Raw genomic sequence first — 19,385 nt, 5'->3', positions numbered from 1 at the left:
ATTGCAATCTTAATTGTCGCCAGAAAGCGACATCTTACACACTTGTTGAAATGATGTGAATGGTTTAAAGATTTAAGAAGGAAAAAGAAACGTTTGAATGATAATAAACGATTACTTTTGAGCAGAACGATATAAATAATTAAGTGCAGGAAACACAGCACAGAGAGATATGTGATGGATGCAGAAACGCAATCTGAGAGCAGTGATGTAACGTGACGAGAAGGTTATTAAAGAACAAAATAAAGATTTGGTTGGAAGGATATGTGTAGAGAAAAATGGGAGTTGTGTAAAATGAAAAGTTTGACTGAAAAATAAGGATGTGAATGTAGTGTATCTGGAAAGATGGATGGTGTGAGGATGGTAATAAATGCTACAGTCCCCACAGCAGAATTGACATGAAGATGGCAGAAAGGGTAAAAATGATCACATGCTGGAGGGGTTATGGCATATGAAGGTTTGATAGGGTGGCATGCTTGTTGTGGCCTAAATCAGCAAACTATCAAAACCTGGAGCCCTCAAAATTAAAAGTGGACGTCTACTACATGGACCCACCACACCACTCATCATTACCCTTCTCCCAACAAACTCCACTCCACCACTTTTACCACCATTCACAACCTTTCAAATTTTACTTCACTTTTCAATTAGATTGATTAGCTTCATCATCACAAATAATATAGTTAATCAGTTCCCTTTTGAGGTATTAGAGAAAGAAGAGATTTGAAGTGAATAATGAAGGATTAAGGTAATTAATGATGTTGAGATATTATTATTAGCTTAGAAGAGAGGAAAGAGAGGCGGGGGAAAGACATGCCATGAAATGTGAAACATAATGCCACATGCCTTGTCTTGAGCATCCATTCTTTGTACTTCTTTTTCCTGACTCATAAAAGTTGAAAGCAACCAACAGGCTGTCCTTATTATCCATCTTCCTTTCTTTCTCTCTCAACCTACTACACTCACTGGAGGAGCTGAGGAAGCCCCTATATTTGGAAAAAATAAATATTAAAATATTTGGTTCAACTTCTAAGACGGAGCATATCATCCAGACCTTTTTGCCTCTCTCTCTCCTCCTTCTTCAGTATCAACTTTCAATACATTATCCACTCCACTGTGTGCACAAATCCATGACTTCACATCCTTTAACTCTCTAACAGGTATGGTTTTTGGGATTCCCTCTCACCTAACTCACAAAAACCTCTCCCTCTTTCATCCATAAGATAATCAAAATAACCTTTTTTTTTTATTCACTCACTCCATTGGCTACTCATGGAATCCATGTCAGGCAACCACTGGTCGGTGAAGGAAGAACTCAGCATCCTATTGCTGCTCTTGTCTGCAACTGCAAGTACTCTCTCCCTTCCTTCTTTCAATCACTGTTTATTTATTATTTATATTTATTTCCTTTCTACTTTTATCTTTCTAGTTGCTTCACTGTGCCTTCTTTGGTAACCTTCTCAGTTTATGCTTCCATTTTCCTTGGAACTCTTCCTACTACTTCATTAACTCTAGGCGGTCATGTCTTTATTTACTTATTTAATTCTTCTTAAAATTTAACCCCTTCTTTCTTCCTAGTACGGACAAAAACTTGTCCAATGTGTTTGTCTTATAATTGCCTGTTTGTGTCTGTCTAGTTTTTCTTGATTTCCTCCTCCCCCTCTATCATCATCATCTATCACTTTCCATTCTTCTTCAATTGGACTTTTACCCATGCCCTTTTCACTTGGCTTCTTAATTTAAGTTTGCCTCTCCTTACTGTCTCACTATTTATGCAATACAACCTCATGCCTTTCTCACTGCATAATTTTCTGTTGCTCCTCATGCAATTCTGAACCTATGGTACATAGCACATATACAAGGTAACCATACAAAGGGGGACTTTGGAGAAGTACAAGGGTGGGGAGGGAGGGGGGTTAGAGTTTTATTTTTCTCTATTATTTTGTTATGGACTGGAATTTGAAAGCACCTTCTTGGGATTTGGTGGATGTGGATAAGGCTTCCATACCCAACATAGACTCAATGGAGGAGCATAACAGATTTGGAGTTTATAGAATGGAGGGGGAGTTTTCTGTGGACTTGAAGCTTGGTCATGTGGGGAATTCTGGCACTGAATCAGCATTATCCAAGTTCAGAGATGTTGCTGCTGGTGCTGGAGTCTCCAAAGTGGCTTCCTCACCTTCAGGGTCTTCTAAGAGAGCTAGAGCCATTAACAGCACAACCCTGACTGTGTCATGCCTTGTGGACGGGTGCAATTCTGATCTTAGCAATTGTAGAGATTATCATAGGCGACACAAGGTGTGTGAGCTCCATTCCAAGTCCCCAGAGGTCACAATCGGTGGCCTCAAGCAAAGGTTCTGCCAACAATGTAGCAGGTTTGTATCATATCATACCATATATACTTAAGCTTTTGTTCTTTTGCTTGCAATTGAGTTCTAGATTGCTTGTAAGCTGTGGTTTGTCCTCTTAATTATTGCTTTTTTGTGTTTTTGCCCCCCTTTTCTTTTCATTGTACCTCATCCACATTTAATTTGTGTCGTTTGCATTGCATCCGTATCCATTATTCATGTTAGCTTCACAAGTACTCATACGCCACCAAATTACTTTATTTTGCTTTCCCCTACCATTAGCATCTTCACTTAGCGTTCTTTAGAAGAAGCAGGTTTTTATACTCTTAGTATTTACTTCCTCACCATTCATTTTCTAAAGATAGAAAATTTTCTTTCTTTTTACTTTTAAAATAATTTAAAACCATATTAAATCTAGGAAAGAGAATGTACTGCGAGAGTATTAGAAAAAGATTCGCTCCATACTGATTTCTTAAACCAAATACTAGTTCTTAACCCTGGTGTTTGTCGTTATATGTTTATACTCTTTTTGTGTGGCACTTTTCAAAAACCAAATACCTCTGCTATATACATGGAGAATTAAGCTGAAAATATACCGGTGCACGGAACACAATTAATCACACAAGTTTACACATAATATGAGAGAATGACTTGCCTGATTTGTTCTGTTAATATACCCTGTGTATGGGTATGTTGCTTGTAGTAGTTGTGGTAAATCCGTGGTAAATATTTTTCACCGCTTAGTTTGTTGTCCATTTGATTTTATGTTCTTGATTCCATTTCCATGTCATATGGGCGTGTCTCAGTTTGCTGAAATTCTGAAACTTGTCTTTTTTTGGAAGGTTCCATTCGCTGGAGCAATTTGATGAGAGAAAAAGAAGCTGCAGAAAGCGTTTAGATGGACACAACAGACGGAGAAGAAAGCCTCAGCCAGAACCTCACACCCGACCTGGTAGTTTTTTATCGAATTACCAAGGTAAGCTTTGTGGTTGTAGTTGTTGTTCTAATACCACATTATCTGAATGGACCCATGTGCATATATGCGTGGATTTCATGCAGGTATTAGCTAGAGATACACATCCACATAGGTACACGAGTCTCAAAAGAGTAAGAAGTTTCATGTGGAAACAATGCACTTAGCTAAATGAGTGCGCTGCCCACATACCTGATATGGCTGATTTGGTCCATTTATGTCCACGCTCATGACAATCTAGTGGCCACTAGTTAAATATGTCACTACATACACACCATAAAAAAGGAAAAACATTTTCAGTAAACTCCCATGTGCTTCAGAGTCTATGCATCAATCATTCTGATCTTTGACTCCATATAACTCTTATTTTTCTTCTTGGTTTTATGAAAAATTACCCATTTTTATTCGTTTCTCTATCATTTTACTTCATAGGGGACTGAAATGACGTTTTGCAAGTCAAAACTTTATACAATAATACTTTATGCTTACCATTTTAAGAGCCTGTATTGGACTTTGTTTGGAAGTTGCTTCTTTCGAGAGATTGATCTAAACTGTCATCCACAAGAAATTATCGCTGAAACCATAAGACCATATCTCTGATGCTTATCTTGTGTCTTGCTTTGCAAAATTTGTGGTAGGTACAGGATTATACAAGAAAATAATTTGTCCTGGATAAAACTACAGTTGAAAAACCTTTTGTTTACCTTCTTCCTAATTTCGAATACCATACAAATTCTTACTCATGTACATCATACCAAACTTTAGATTACTGATAAATGTGGTTAACGAAGAAATATAATAATATATTATGATCGAGCATCTACATTTTTGTTGACATAGTACTTACTTTGTTGAGATAAAGTATAAGAGTTGTGAAATTCAAGATTTTTCAGGTACTCAGTTGCTACCATTCTCAAATCCACACGTGTATCCTTCCACTGCCATGATGAGCACCCCTTGGAGTGGAGGGCTTGTGACTTCCTCTGCAGATGCGAGGTTGCACAACCAGCACCACCATCAAGAGCTTTTTCTAGGATCTTCTCACAAAGAAGGGAAGCAAGTGGCATTCCTACACGGTAACCATAGCAACCAAAGCCTTCCCTTTCCGTCTCCTTCTGTGTGCCACACGCTTCTCAGGAGCAGCCCTTTATCAGAAAGTTGTGGAGCGAGAAGCAAAATGTTCTGTGAAAGCTTAACGACAACAAATTCGGTGCATGACACTCCTTGTGCTCTCTCTCTTCTGTCATCATCACAGACGCACACACCTGGGAATGGTTTGAATCAAATGGTGCAGGCACCGTCGATGTCCCTGATGCAGCCCTTAGGCCTGAGTCTGCAGGATAACACCAACTTAGAGTCTGTGGAGCGAGTTTTGGTTCCCAATGGCAGTGACCACTGTTCCTCCATGTATAGCTTGGGTTCTGATGGATCCCACTGCAATGAAGCCCCTCAACTGTTTCCCTTTCAATGGGAATAGAGCTTTTCATCGTAAGCCAATCATTCATAATCACACTTTGTCTTTCATTCCTATTATGAATTCTGATTTTCATCCTAAGCCAATCATTCCTCATCATTCCTTAAACCAAGCCACTGCTTATGAACAATCCTGCTATTTTTATCTGTATCTTCACGGAAACAAAAACTAAACAATTTTACATGCCATTCGCTACACTAACTTAACTGTATAACCAAAATTTACATGTATACCTTTAAACGGAATAATGTCACATGTACTTTCGTTTTCCAACATATTTAAATATATATATGATAAATCTTAATTAAACTTTTATTTTTGGTGATTCTTTCATATCATCTCAAAAAATATTTATTTTCTAAGATTAATACTTTTCTTATCTTTATTGGGTTTTTCTTTCTCGCTAATTTATTTTTATCTAGAATACGTGAATCGTTGATTAGTTTTTAGTTCCATTTTTTTTATTCTAAAATATTAGAGTTAGGAATGATAAAACAAATTGCATCTTCTTACTTATAAAATTACCTAGTTGTCTTTATATAAAGGTAATTAAATTATTTTTTAATTAGAAATTTATATTCGTAAAATGTTTTCAGTGAATTTGCTTTTCCTTTTATACTTTACAAAATTAAAGGAAGTCGGGACGTCGTCGAAGAGCAATGCCAATTCAAAATCTTTTAATTTTACTTTACTTGATATAATTTGTTTTTTTTACTTATTTAAATTTATGTTATGAGACTTACGTTTTAAATAAACTAATCTTTACAAATCTTATGTTTTATTTTCTTGGTAATTAAAATAAAGTAATGTTTTTCTAAATATTCACTTGTATACGTGGACTTTATGTAAATTTGCAAGTAATTATCAAAGTATTTACTCATAAATTCACATAACATATATGTTTGGAATGTTTTTATATTTAATATATTTTAAAATATTAGAATTAAGGTACATCAATTTATTTTCAAAGTACAACAAAAATATAATACCAAAAATCAAAAGAATCTAAATTTGCAATTACTATCCCAATTTATAAATTAAGAATTTGTTGATTTTAATAGTTAAATTTAAGGATATCTAAACCAACTCCAGTGGACATTCGATTTCTAATGAAGTCCAACTACCTAGGATTCAGGTTTTGAGTCTTAAATTTTAAATTCGAATTTCATTCTCATTCAATTCATCATCTACTTGATTGAGGATTTATTCTTCTTTGGTACACCTTAAAGAAAGACAAACAATGAATTGCATGAGGTATTGTTTAATGTATTTTTATTTTCATTTGAAATTTAGGTTTAACAGTAATTTTTAGTTCTATTCTTTTATCAATGGGTCAATATTTTTTCTCCATTTAGTTTTTTATTCAATGTAAATTTTATATTTTTAAAAAGATTCAATGTATTTAATAAATTATTCAATCCTAAAAACAAAAATGAAAACGTGGCTAACGAAAGTGATCACATTTAGTTTTTATTTTTATTTTTACTTTTGAAAAATATAAGGGTTACATAAGACCAAAAAACTATTAAACCTTAAAATTGAAATAAATGATACAAAAATTACTTTTAATTGAATACCAATAAATTAGGTAGGTTTTAAAAAGTCGCTAAATTATGAATTCTACATGAATTTCAATTTTATTATTATCAAAAATCATAAACAAAAAGCATATTTGATAGAAGAAAGTGATATACGCTATTGATTAATGATAAATAATTATTAATATGATTTTTAAGTAATTATATAAATTAAATAAATTTATTATACGTAGTAACATTAAATCGTAGTGAAAATATTTTTACATTATAGTTACATAACCTATTTTCATTATTGAACTCTAAGTTTGTCCAACTAAAATATTTTAAGATCAATCAACTTTTTAAACTTATCAATGAGAATCAGCTAAATTAATTTAAATATGGAAAACAGTATACAGCTCGTTCCAATTTATTCACTGAACTTTATATTTTTTATAATTAAAAGCATCAATACTATGACGAGTGAAATATGTTTTACTAGTATACAGTCAGAAATTACTATTGAAACACGTGTGCACATTCTTTTATATGATAATAAAAGTAATAAATTTATTATTATTATTATTATAAATATAATATTGATATATTTTTTGTTTATTTTGAAGGTAGTTTTATGATAAAAAAAATATTAAGTTTAAAAAAATAGTTAAATTTAAAGAAACAATTATTTAAAAAATAGAATTGATAAAATAATTATTTTAATCTAAAAATTATGAGTCTTGAAAATAGTGTCCGATACGTTGTAACTTGTTTTAAATAATGAGATTAAATTATTTTAATATTTAAAAATTTAAAGTATAAATAAAAATTTTATAAACGAGTTTCATTATCTGAAGTCACATCATCTCTCTAAGTTTCCTTTCTCTAAATCTCTCTATTCACTTTCTAAGAATTCTGATTCCATGTTCATATGTTAGAGAATGCTTTATTAATCCTTGAGGCGAGGTGTTCGACTCTACTCGCCTCTAGCCGATCAGTTTCTACAAGAGATTAAGTTAGTTTCAACTCTTTTATTCGGTTTGCAAGCTTTTCTATGCATGTGAGCGATCATAGTTTGCATGTGAGGTTTAAGTCTTCTATAAGACTCTTTACTGATCAGTGGTTCTTAACGGTCTATCTTGATCATGTTTCTATTATTCGTAGTAGTAAATAGAGTCTATTATGAGTGGAGTTATCTTAGGACCCCTTGAGTTTTTTGTCATATGTAAGGTAAGAGAAGTTAGATATTTTAGTGTGCATGAGTTGGATATTGTTTGTTGAATTTGGTACGTTGAACATGATTGTTGTTTTGGTGCTAAATTGTATGGTGTGTGATAACGTTGTCGTTGACGCGATCAAATTAATACTACTAAACTATAACAACTTCAATATTGATAAGATAGTAGCCAACAAAATAGAAAGGGTAAATTCAATCCTCAGTCATCTCCCAACGAACACGGAATTGATTTCTAACAAATTAGTTCTTATAAAAACTATACAAAAGGGGTTAGTCAAATAAAATAATAAAAGCAATTAAAAGAAAATAAAAGATTACACTAAAAAATAGCAAAAGATAGAAAGAAAATTATAAAAAGATTTAAAAAGATAAAAACAATGATAAAGAAAATAAGTTGATTTCACTGTCTTTTCAAAATAGGATTCATCATTGGTTATCTAAATATTATTGTTCAATTAATTATTATCTTAAATTTTCAAATTAATCAATGTAATTCCCAATTAATTTGTTGGCGTTCTCACCCTTAACCACAGTACATTCTCAATTAAGAGCAAGAACTTTGCAGATTAATCATAGTAAATTTAACCAAAGTACATTCTCAATTAAATATTACTATGCCTAATCATATATATTCTTTTACCTCTTATATCAAGTAAAAAACTAATTAATCAAAGTACATTATTGATTAATTCTTGCTAAAGTTTTTACCATTAATCAAAGTACATTCTCAATTATTGGCAAACACCATTCAATCATATGAAAGTTTCTAACTTTAATTACAATAGATTCTCAATTAAAATTAAAACCCTTGGACTCATATGATTGATATGTTATGTAGATTTGACATAATGCTAAATTGCTATAATGTAAAAATCATTACTTTTACTTGATTAAGATGCAAAAGACATAGAAAAAACAAATCACAACAAGAATCAAAAGAACAAACAAATTTATTCATCTAACCTCCGAATCCAATTAAGAAATTACAGTAGAACAACCTAGAGGCTTAACACTCCATGGAATGTTCAAATAACATGAAAATATAAGAAGAGAGGGTGGAGAACATGAGAGAAGAGAGGGTGAAGAACATGAGAGAAGAGAGGGTAGACGAAATATGAACCCCCCAAAGGGTTCCCACCTCCCTTAAAGTGTGTCCCTAGGTCTCTTTATATAAAAATTGGATTGGACTTTGTTTCAAGCTTTTCTGTTGTTGTAATCTTCTTTATGATAATTTAATTTCCTTCAAATATCTTCTAAATAATCCAATATCTTCAAAATATATTTGATTGTTGTGGAGATCTAAAAATATTTGAGAAGATATTTGCTAGACTAAAAAAGATTTGGCAAATATTATCTTTTAATATTTATTGATATAGTTAAATAAGGTAATTATTTAACAATATCAAATAAAATATCTTAACATATGTTTTTCCCAAATTATCTTTAATCATAAACATTTATCAATTATCAAAGCCCTTTTGGTAGAAAAAATAGAGAAAATCGCAAGATCCAATTTTTGTTATGCCAAATTTCTTCACCTTTTCATGTTATGCTTGGATTGACTTCTTGTGGTCTTGATTATTTGTTATTCTTGGATTTATCTTTAAGGTGTCATGAAACTTTAACCAATTTATTTCCACACCTCAATGACTTCAACTTAGTTGCAGTTGCACTAACACACGTCAAAACATCCAAAAAAACATTTATGCAATTCATAAACTATTTTTAACATGTTTTTGTATCTCATGCTAATTATACCAAATTATAACAAATCATAATTAAAATATTTTATTAAAGTACAAAAACCAATTAAGAATCCAATATTAAAGGCTGAACTAGGGCATAAATATGCACTCATCACACTTGTAATAGAATCTTTTAATTCCTAATTCCTAATTCTATTCCCCTTTCACGTGTTTTATGTATCTTATCAATCCCTAATTTCTTTCCTATTCATGTGTTCCCTACATCGTCTCTTTTCTTAGTTCATCATTTTGTTCACCATTATTGCATTGACACCATGCAAGAACACCAACATTGTTGTCGTTGTGGTAGACAAAGAAGAGAGATCAATCGAAGAGATCAAGTTATTGTGAGTTCGTTGGAAGCATTTGTGAAGAGTCAGGTAATGAACGCCCTTTTTATTCTAGGGTGTTTGGGTCCGGTCAAGCACTAGGTTTCCACCGTCAATGATTTCACCCTCTTCAAAGAGAGCTTCATAAATCTGAACTTCTCTCCTCCACACGAAGAAGACAAACTCAGCGTATATTACCTGGGTAAAGTCTTCTATTTTTGTATATTATTTTGATTTTTTACGTAGTACGTGAGAATTACTATTCCATTGGGTTCATTGTTTGATCAAATGCTTTTGATGGTACAATGATAACTTATAATTTATGTTTTCACCAATTGTTTGTTGTGCCATAACCACAAAATAGAAACAACTGCAACACACAAAAATGTGGTTATTGATCTCCCTTGGATGCTATGATTCTCTTCCCGTTGTATAGACGCACAACCTCATATGAACTCATTCTTATAGTTATGGAAACCTAAAAGTAAATATATAAGTAAAATGGTCAGCAATCACCATTATAATGATCTTTATGGATCATTAAATTCTCCTAAGGTAGTTTAGACCTGAACTAGATTCACTAGCCAATATAACCGTAAGCAAGTTGTTGTGTTTCTGTTGATTTCAAAATAGAGGCATTTGTTATCATCATATTATGTTTACCAATGCCCAGAAAATGGAAAACTCAAAGTTTGAGTCATGGGCACCAACTTTTGCAATCTGTAATCCAAGAATAATGATTACTAGTGAAAAAACAGCGTATTACGTCGGTTATTTTTAGCTTTTAATGACGAATTCACGACCGACGTCATAGCGGGAGACGTAACTTTTACGTCGAATATCACGAGGTGACGTTAATAGGACAATTTGACGTCGATTATATCGAGATCTGACGTGTACCTTACGTCGACATTGTGCAACGACGTGAGGTTACGTCAGTTAGTAAAGATATTGATGTTCAATATTTGAATAAATATTTATATTTATAGTAATATTTGTCATCTTATGTACGAGGGAAGTGATGTAAACTTAACGTCGATGCGGAAGATAATGGACATAATGTTCGCTTCGAAGTTCAAAGTGCAACTATGTTAACCGACACAAGAAAGTGTGAAAAACGGTAAACATAAAACTTCAAAAATAAAAAAGAAATAATAAACGACCTTTTTTTGGAATTTGAGGGCTGACCTCCTAGTGCAAGTGAGGAGCAATGGATAGCTCACATTTTTCTACCCAAAAAGCACATATGATACTCGTAAAGTTTGGGCCGACGTGTTTTCACAAAACTTGTTTGGGACAACCACAAGTGATTATCAAATTTTCCTATCCAAATATGAGCCAAAAGAAGTGACCACACCAAAATTCAACAAAAAAACAAGACCCCTAGCTATCAAAACCAAATATGCCAATTAGTTAGACAAAATTGGGCATTATTCACGCACTGGCCATGCGCCGCTCAGTGCCCTAGAGCCAGTGCCACTCAGCGCCACCTGTACAAAACACAAAACACCACACAGACCTAAAATTGAATCATTGGTCCACGGCAACAGCGCCAAATTTCATCGAGAACGTACCTGAATCAAATTAATATGCAATTAAGTGCAGTATATGCTAGTAAGTGACTCCTAGGTCATCTCTCAAGAACAAAATGTGGTTCAGGAATTAGATCGAACACTTGATGGGGCGGTGTTTATGGACAGATTTGTGAATGGAAATGCACTAAATTAAAACTCGAATTCAACACAAATTAAAGTAGGTTGGCAACAAGATCGATTACAATGCTTCCAATCATAGATTAACAATAATAAAACACTATTCTCACATTTAATCCAACACGAATTAACCAATTAAGCGAAGGTTAATTTGGTCTTCAAAAACGTGAATTAAGCAAACACATTGCACAAATTCAATCAAATGTGCACCCACAGTCCAATTAACTAAGCGAAAATCAAACACCAATTAGGCAACTAAGTGTATACCTAAATGGAAGCCCAAACCTGAATTGGTATCATGTAAGGCAAGAATAGCACCATCAGTTACAATTCGAAAATCTCAAGCAAGCACTGCAATATCCCCAATTACCAACCCAAATAGTTCCATTCTTCCATTAAAATGAAATTAAAACATTGCACCAAACGTAAATTAAATTGGCAAAGCTTAAAACGAAACTGGAAATTAAATTGAAAGCAAGAAACGAAATTGAAATTGTAATTGAAAATGTAAACGATTCATTACACAAAGAAAGGGAAAGAAAGAACCTAAACCCCCAAATGAAAGAAAACGAAAAATGAGGAGAGAGCAGAAAGTAAAATCTGATTTGGGGTTTATAGACCCTAAATTACGATTATGCCCTTCTAATGGGCTTCTACAAAATATTGACCAAAAATAGGCCCAAAAGTCAAATCTGGTCAAAACTAAAATAATTAAAATTACAAAACGAAATTAAATGATGTTGGCAGCCCTCTTGGGTCCTAATCATAATTCCAAAATTGTCCTGCAATTAATAATGAGAATAATTAGGCCCAAATAATTCAAATTAATTAAAATAAGAATTATTAGTCAAATTAAGCCCAAATAGTGAAAATGAGACAATAATGGAGAATTAAACACAATTCACTAACACAATTCAGTGCAAAACGCTAAGTGAATAGTACAAAATAGTGATTCATCAAAAGTATAAAAAAGTGAAAAACCCTCAAGATAAGGAGTTGTTTATTGAGTTTTGTCTTCATACAATATTGTACCATCAGAGGTCCCTATTTATGCAGAATCATCTCAAATAGGTCCTCGTTATTTTTTCATCCCAGTTAGGTCCCTTTTTTTGTAAAATTGAGTCAATTTTGACATTGCCGTTAAATTCAGTGGATGGCGTTAAAATTTATGTGTTTTGGCTCATTGCCTACGCAATTTTTAATGACGTGGAACAATATGGTGCAATTTATTTTATTTTAAGTTTTAAATAAAATCCCTATTTCAAACAAATTATATTAAGTGTGTCGTTTCTCTCTTCCTCCTCCTTCGCTCTTCCGGTCGCTGGATAATATGAGGTTGATGAGGGCCATTGGCAACCCGTCCTTACAAGGACCCAAATCAGGAGCACAAAGTTCAGTGGTCCCTAGGAAAGAGGTATAGTTAAAGTAACCGAACTGCCCGGTTCCAAAACCAAACCAGAGATATTGTTGTAGGAAAACTCAACAGATGTTAAACTTTGCATAAAAGCTATGGAGCCTGGAATTGAGCCAACTAAATGATAGTTTTGGTCCGTGAGGGTTATTGATAGTTGCGCCAGTGGATCAGCCATGGGGGGTTTCGGTTATTGGCGGCGGAGTCCTTTGTAGGCTGTGTGGTCTGGATTGGCAGAGGCGAGAATAATTGTAGGAAAGGTTGAGATGGCGGAGGGCGTAGAGTGCGAAGAAGGAGGCGGGGAATTGGCCAAAGAACTGGTTGCCGGTGAGGGAGAGGTAAGAGAGGAAATGGAGGTGGGAGAGGTCATCGTAGAGTATGCCAGAGAGGGACAAGGAGGTGAGGTTAAGGGTGGATGAGGACTAAGCCAATGTTTAGCCATGCCCAGCAGATCGTCCCATCTTTATCCCCTTCCAACACTCACACACACCCACAATCTTACTTATCTTCGTCTTTCTCTTTTTCTTTTTATTTTATTTTATCCAGCCACTGTGAGTTCAATGGAGAAATTATTCGGCAACCAGAAGAGCGAAGGAGGAGGAAGAGAGAAAAACTTTGGGGGCTACTGGATTTCATGGCACCAGAGAGAGAGGTAACTGGATCCAAACAAGACACTTAATATAATTTGTTTGAAATAGGGATTTTATTTAAAACTTAAAATAAAATAAATTCCATCACATTGTGCCACGCCATTAAAAATTACGCAATCAGCAAGCCAAGACACAAAATTTAACGTCGTCCACTGAATTTAACTGCAAGGTCAAAATTGACTCAATTTTACAAAAGAAAAAGACCTAATTGGGATAAAAAATAATACGAGAACCTATTTGAGACGATTCTGCACAAATAGGGACCTCTGAAATGATTAAACATTTTATATACTAACAAGCCTATCTAAAAATGTTGAGAAAAAAATAACAACAAACTGCTTTTGTTCCATGTTGTGAGTTTTTTAAATCATTATTATTCTACTACTCTTGTTCCTATTTTTTTTAAGGGTTAAATATGTTTTTAGTCCCTGAACTATCAGACGATTTTGTTTTTAGTCCCTACTCAGAACTTTGATGGTTTTTAGTCCTTATAGTTTTGAAACTCTGAGTATTAGTCCTTAAAAATGGACGGTGTTAAGTTTTTGTGGATGTGGCAAACGGTGATGCCACGTTATCACTGATCTCTGCCTTCACTCTCTGCCACGTGGGATCTCTGCCTTCAATTTCAATTCCGTTTGTTAATTGTCTTCTCCGGTGGTATGTTTTGTTTGTCGATAACCCTAACCTAATTTCGCGCTCTGTAACGGGTTCGTGATTTAGTGGTTCGAGTTTTTCGGTTAGATCTCGTTGTCTACTGTTGCTTATGTCGATTTCAGTTATTCAAGTCTAAGTATGTTTGTTGGATGACAAAATACACTTTTTTTTTCTTCTTATTTTCCGTTTCTGATGTTGCAACGTTTTGGAATTGGATTTCGTCCTCTTTAGGCGTGTTGAATTTTGATTTGTTATTTATGACAGTGTTGTTTGTGGAGTGTGTTGTGATTATGTATTTGGGTTAGGTTATGGTAACGAAATTTTGTGGAATATTTTGGAGTTAATTTTTCTATTGGTGTTATAAATTGTGATTTTAACTCGGGATTTCTCGTTTTTGTTCCGTTTTTGGGTGAATTGAAACGCAGATTGTCAATTGGATCTTCATGAGTTCAGCAACCACTGGAGCATACTTCGTTTCCTGTGTTTCGGGAAACAAGAACAACGACCTCCTCTGCTGGGTTTTGCTCTTCTTGCTGCCAAAGTTTTTGGGAACTCCATTTGCCTACATCAACTTTCTCTTGATTCAGGCCATTGACAGGAGTCCATCTGCGGTGGGGTTTTGGGAAACTTCGGGGTGGTTAATCTATAGTCATTTTTGGTTTGGTCATCAGCAGCAGCATATTTGGATCCCTGATTTCTGAGCGGTGAGAAATGGTTTCCTCTCAGTTTTCGGGTTTTACGAAGGGTGGTTACAAACCCTCACAGACTAATTTACTCTTTCCTGCAAACCTGCCTGATACTGTGAACACGGAGCATATTGAGCTAGATTTCTCTGATGTATTCGGCCCAGTTACTGTAGATTTGAACAACATTGATTCCACTACTGGTGAACCTGTAGAAGACGTGAATGAGTTGGTTTATGATGACCCACCACGTGAATATGACGATTTGGGATAACGTGGCAGAGAGTGAAGGCAGAGATTAGTGATAACGTGACATCGCCGTTTGCCACATCCACAAAAACTTAACACCGTCAATTTTTAAGGACTAATACTCAGAGTTTCAAAACTATAAGGACTAAAAACCATCAAAGTTTTGAGTAGGGACTAAAAACAAAATCGTCTGATAGTTCAGGGACTAAAAACATATTTAACCCTTTTTTTAATTTACTCTAAAAATAGAAAACTTAGATGATATAAGTATTCTGATTTTTTTTATCATATTAGTGGTTTTCTTCTTCCACGTCTTAGCCTATTGTGGTGTTTGTATGATTTTGGTGGTAATACTAGACATTTATTGTTTGTTATTTGCTTTACTTTCATTTTCAATTTTCAGAGAGAACTCTTGTATCTTGAAAGCGAATTCATTTTTCTGCCTTATTTTATCCAAAACCAAATTTGAGTTTTAATTATATTTTTTTTTTGTTTGCTCTTCAATATTTATATTGATATTAAATGTAGTTACTGTTGGAGTTGAAAATGCTGATTTAGAATCAAGAGTTAGTCCTGGGAGTTATGCTTTAAAGGCAAAATTGATGTCTATATTCTACAGGTCAATTGTAGCAGCAAACAAGTCCACCTTGCAGTGCATTTTTGGTTGCATTTATGGTACTAGGATATCTTTTTATTTAATGATTGAGCTTATATTTTCTAATTAATGTTTTTTGTTGTTCTGAAAACTTGTAACTCCTTTCTTGCAAAGTTTATTGCTTAAGAATTGGCCAGTGGAATTAAGATTTTGCACATGCACTATAGTAATGATACTTGTGCACTTGAATTTGCAGCTTCATCATATATAGTCGGTATGATTATTGAACATATTAATATATTATCTTAGAATTTATCTCACTTTTCATTGCTTGATTTTTTTCTTCTATTCTTTAAGTTGTTCAAATAGATTATGTTACAAAGAAGGAAAGTTTATAGAAAATGCACATGGGCAAATTCTTAAGGACGAAAATAACAAAATGTGTTAAAATAACATTTGTTTTTGTGATAATATTTTTCTTTAATCAACCAATCTATTCAATGATACCGTGCAAACATGGACCATGACAACAGAAATCCTCAATTTCTCTTACCTTCAACAATGTTGTATCCTTAACTAAATCATGGAATGAATGCTGAGGGGGAGAATGGATTATAACTTTGTACTGATTGTAGGCACTATAATTTGCGTCATCTTTTTAACGAGAACTTTTCCATTTGAAGTTATTGTGTGATAATGTAGTTAATGTTGTTGTAATTAATTTTTTTATTATTATTTAGTAAAACTGTAAAATTAATTGAGTTGTAGCCAAATTAAAATTGTACTCCTCTTGCAGTATATCAAATAAACATAAGGAGCCAAGAGTGGTGGAGAGGAGCCAAGAGGTGTGGAGTGACCTTGGTGTTGCAACAAGTGGAGAGAAGTTTTTGGTCATAGCTAGGACACCAAATAACACTTGAAGATTTATTGGAAACTAAAGTATGTTAGTCTTTATACAGAAGATAGGTTACATTTTAAGATTATATCCTCTCCCATTTATTTTATTTCTTTTCAGTTAATATCGTGATAGTGGTCCATTTTAAAACCGTTTTTTTCAAACGTGCGTGGATGTGTCGTGATTCCCGCAACAAACTCTTCTAACGTTAAAATACTTTGTGATGGTTTTTGAAATTCTATAGAAATTTTATAATCAGGTCATTGAGCCTACTCTTTACTTCATATACATCACCATCGTGTTTTAAGAACAAGGATTCAGAAACTAGAAGTTAAGTAAGCATACAACAATGGCTGGAGATTGGTCTTTCTGCTTCCGCTTTCTTTCTTATAATCTGAATATGCTTAAATGTATGTGCTTGTTTAACATATTTAGATTTATTGAATCTTTAGTATAAATATGTTTCATTTGGTATCAGAGCATGTTTATCCTCTGCCTTGTCTGGTTCACTCCTCTGCGTATTGTGTTTTTAGTTTTATCAATTGTTTTGAAACTGGATAGAAAGAAGAAAGCTTTCTGTGAAATTTTCTGTGATGAAATATTTTGATGCTAAAACCCTCACATATTATTGGGTTCACGTTTGGTATACGTTTTGTTTGGAACCATGTGAAAGGTTGAAGATGATCGAAACGTTTTTGTTTTTGCGTTTCATTGTGAGCATCTACCAGAAACATATATTTCAATTTTTTATTTTCTTCTTTACCTGCTGAATACATACGCGCACTGGAGATTGAAATGTACGCTGCTCTGGTTTTAATCCAGAGTTGTCTTTTCATTCTACGCACATTAATTGTTTTTCATACATATATAAATATATGTTGTTTATTGTTTGCATTTTATATTGGATGTTTTTTCCTGATACTGTTATATGCGTGTAAAATATATATATATATATATATATATATATATATATATATATATATATATATATACACACGCAATGGTGTTATGATAGGCACGGTTATACACGCAATTAAAATTAAAGTGCGCGTAATTTATACTAATATTTAATGTTAGTATAATAAATTTGAATATTATATATTTATAATATGATTCTTATATTTTATTTAGATTAAATATAAGACCTATAGAGAATTTAATGTTTAGTGATAAATATAATTTTTAATAGTTAGAGAGTAGCCACAACATCTTTAATTAATTAAATTATATTACAAAGATAACTTTATTGAAACATTAATTGTAATTAATTATATATAATCTGAGGAAATATACCCAGAGGATTTTTCTTACATTTGTATGATTAATTAGGATAAAATATTTATTATAATTCTTAATTTTTCCACAGGAATTAGGAATGTGATATAATTTAATAGTTTTATCATAAGGTTAAATGAGTCTAATTGAGTCTAATTGAGTAAGACTTTAGCCCACAGACAAGTTTTATGTTAATAGACTCATTGGTAAAGTCATGTTTGCATTGGTAAAACATGACATTTATTTTAGTCTCAAATTATGATAATGAACATGATTTTGAATTTGCATTTTCTCAATATGTGAATATTTCTGATATCAAGTGTGGTATTCCCAGGTTGAAAAGAGATAATTATAAGATTTGGAAGGAGAGAGTTCTTCTTCATTTAGGCTGGATGGACATTTGACTATGCTATTAGAAAACCAGAACCACCGGGTATTACTGAGACTAGCACTTCAGATGCCATTGATCTTTATGAAAAATGGGAGAGGTCAAATCGTCTCTCCGTAATGTTCATAAAAACCAACATTTCCGCTGGAATCCGGGATTCGGTTGATCAATATGAGAATGTCAAGGATTTACTGAGGGCTATTGATGAGCAATTTACGACATCTGATAAATCTCTTGCCAGCACCCTTATAATGCAGTTTTCATCCTTAAAGCTCACTAGAATTAAGGGAGTACGTGATCATATCATGCGCATAAGGGACATTGTGGCTCAATTAAAAGCTTTGGAAGTTACCGTGTCTGATTCTTTCCTAGTGCACTATATTTTGTGCACTTTGTCTCACCATTATGCCCTTTAAAATCTCTTACAACACACATAAGAACAAGTGGTCTATTAATGAATTATTGACCATGTGTGTTCAAGAAGAAGAAAGGCTATTGATTGAAGAAGGGGAGAAGGTGAACTTGACCACTTCGTTTAAGAATAAGAAGAACCAAGTTAATAAGAAGGGAAAGATTCCTGCTCAGCCAGTTATTAAGAAGGAGTCCAGATGTTTCTTTTGTAAAAAGAAGGGACACATGAAGAAGGAATGTCAAAAGTTTAAGGATTAGCTTGAAAAGAAAGGTAATTTGTTTGCTTTTGTCTGTTATGAATATAATTTGACTAGTTTTAATGATAACACATGGTGGATTGATTCTCGTTCTACAATCCATGTTTCTAATACCTTGCAGGGTATGGAAAACCTAAGGAAACCAATGGGAAGTGAGCAACGCATCTATTCAGGAAGCAAGATGAGTTCACATATAGAAGCCATTGGGACGTGCAATTTAGTTTTAAGTAGTGGTTTTGTTTTATGTTTACCTAGTTTTAGAAAGAACTTGATTTTTATTTTACAACTTGCACCTTTGGGTTTTTCCTTTAATTTTATGGATTCTGGTTTTACTTTATTGAATAAATCCAAAGTTATTGGCTTTGGGGAATTATGCGACGGTCTTTACTTTATTAAATTGCAAAACAACGCTGCTTATAAATCTATGCATGTTTCTGCTGGGTTAAAAAGATGTGTTGTGAATGAGGATTCTTCTGTTTTATGCCACCGTAGATTGGGACATATCTCCATCGAGAGAATTAAGCGATTAGTAAATAAAGGAGTACTTAGTACTTTGGATTTTACTGATTCTGAGACTTGTGTGGA

At 33.3% G+C, this 19,385-nt stretch overlaps 1 protein-coding gene and 1 pseudogene across 4 annotated transcripts; both read left to right on the top strand.

The window, feature by feature from the left end:
• The first annotated feature begins 938 nt into the window (after positions 1 to 938).
• LOC124846943 (squamosa promoter-binding-like protein 13A) lies at positions 939 to 4,980 on the top strand. 4 transcript variants are annotated; one of them, XM_088106288.1, is made up of 5 exons: positions 941 to 1,157; positions 1,286 to 1,348; positions 1,996 to 2,372; positions 3,188 to 3,321; positions 4,203 to 4,980. In XM_088106288.1, exons 3-5 carry the CDS (start codon positions 2,020 to 2,022, stop codon positions 4,793 to 4,795), a joined length of 1,080 nt encoding a protein of 359 aa, XP_087962414.1. In that variant the 5' UTR covers positions 941 to 1,157; positions 1,286 to 1,348; positions 1,996 to 2,019; the 3' UTR covers positions 4,796 to 4,980. The 4 variants fall into 4 exon arrangements, with proteins under 4 accessions (XP_047180271.2, XP_087962414.1, XP_047180272.2 ...); XM_047324315.2 differs by having other exon boundaries at positions 939 to 1,157; positions 1,286 to 2,372; XM_047324316.2 differs by having other exon boundaries at positions 944 to 1,157; positions 1,286 to 2,372; positions 4,212 to 4,980.
• A 9,778-nt stretch (positions 4,981 to 14,758) lies between these two features.
• Positions 14,759 to 18,956, top strand: LOC148203508 (uncharacterized; annotated as a pseudogene).
• Positions 18,957 to 19,385: the final 429 nt, after the last annotated feature.

This window comes from Vigna umbellata, chromosome 2, assembly GCF_029865625.1.
Source record: "Vigna umbellata cultivar VRB3 chromosome 2, Vumbellata_1.0, whole genome shotgun sequence".
Lineage (NCBI taxonomy): Eukaryota > Viridiplantae > Streptophyta > Magnoliopsida > Fabales > Fabaceae > Vigna > Vigna umbellata.
This window is presented reverse-complemented; position numbering and strand designations above follow the sequence as displayed.

Bases quoted from the DNA above. Each gene is read 5' to 3' on its own strand.
- LOC124846943 (XM_047324315.2), top strand. From the start codon at position 1,945: ATGGACTGGAATTTGAAAGCACCTTCTTGGGATTTGGTGGATGTGGAT. The intron at 2,373-3,187 runs GTTTGTATCATA...TTTTTTTGGAAG, and splicing joins TTCTGCCAACAATGTAGCAG to GTTCCATTCGCTGGAGCAAT. The intron at 3,322-4,202 runs GTAAGCTTTGTG...GTGAAATTCAAG, and splicing joins TTTTTTATCGAATTACCAAG to ATTTTTCAGGTACTCAGTTG.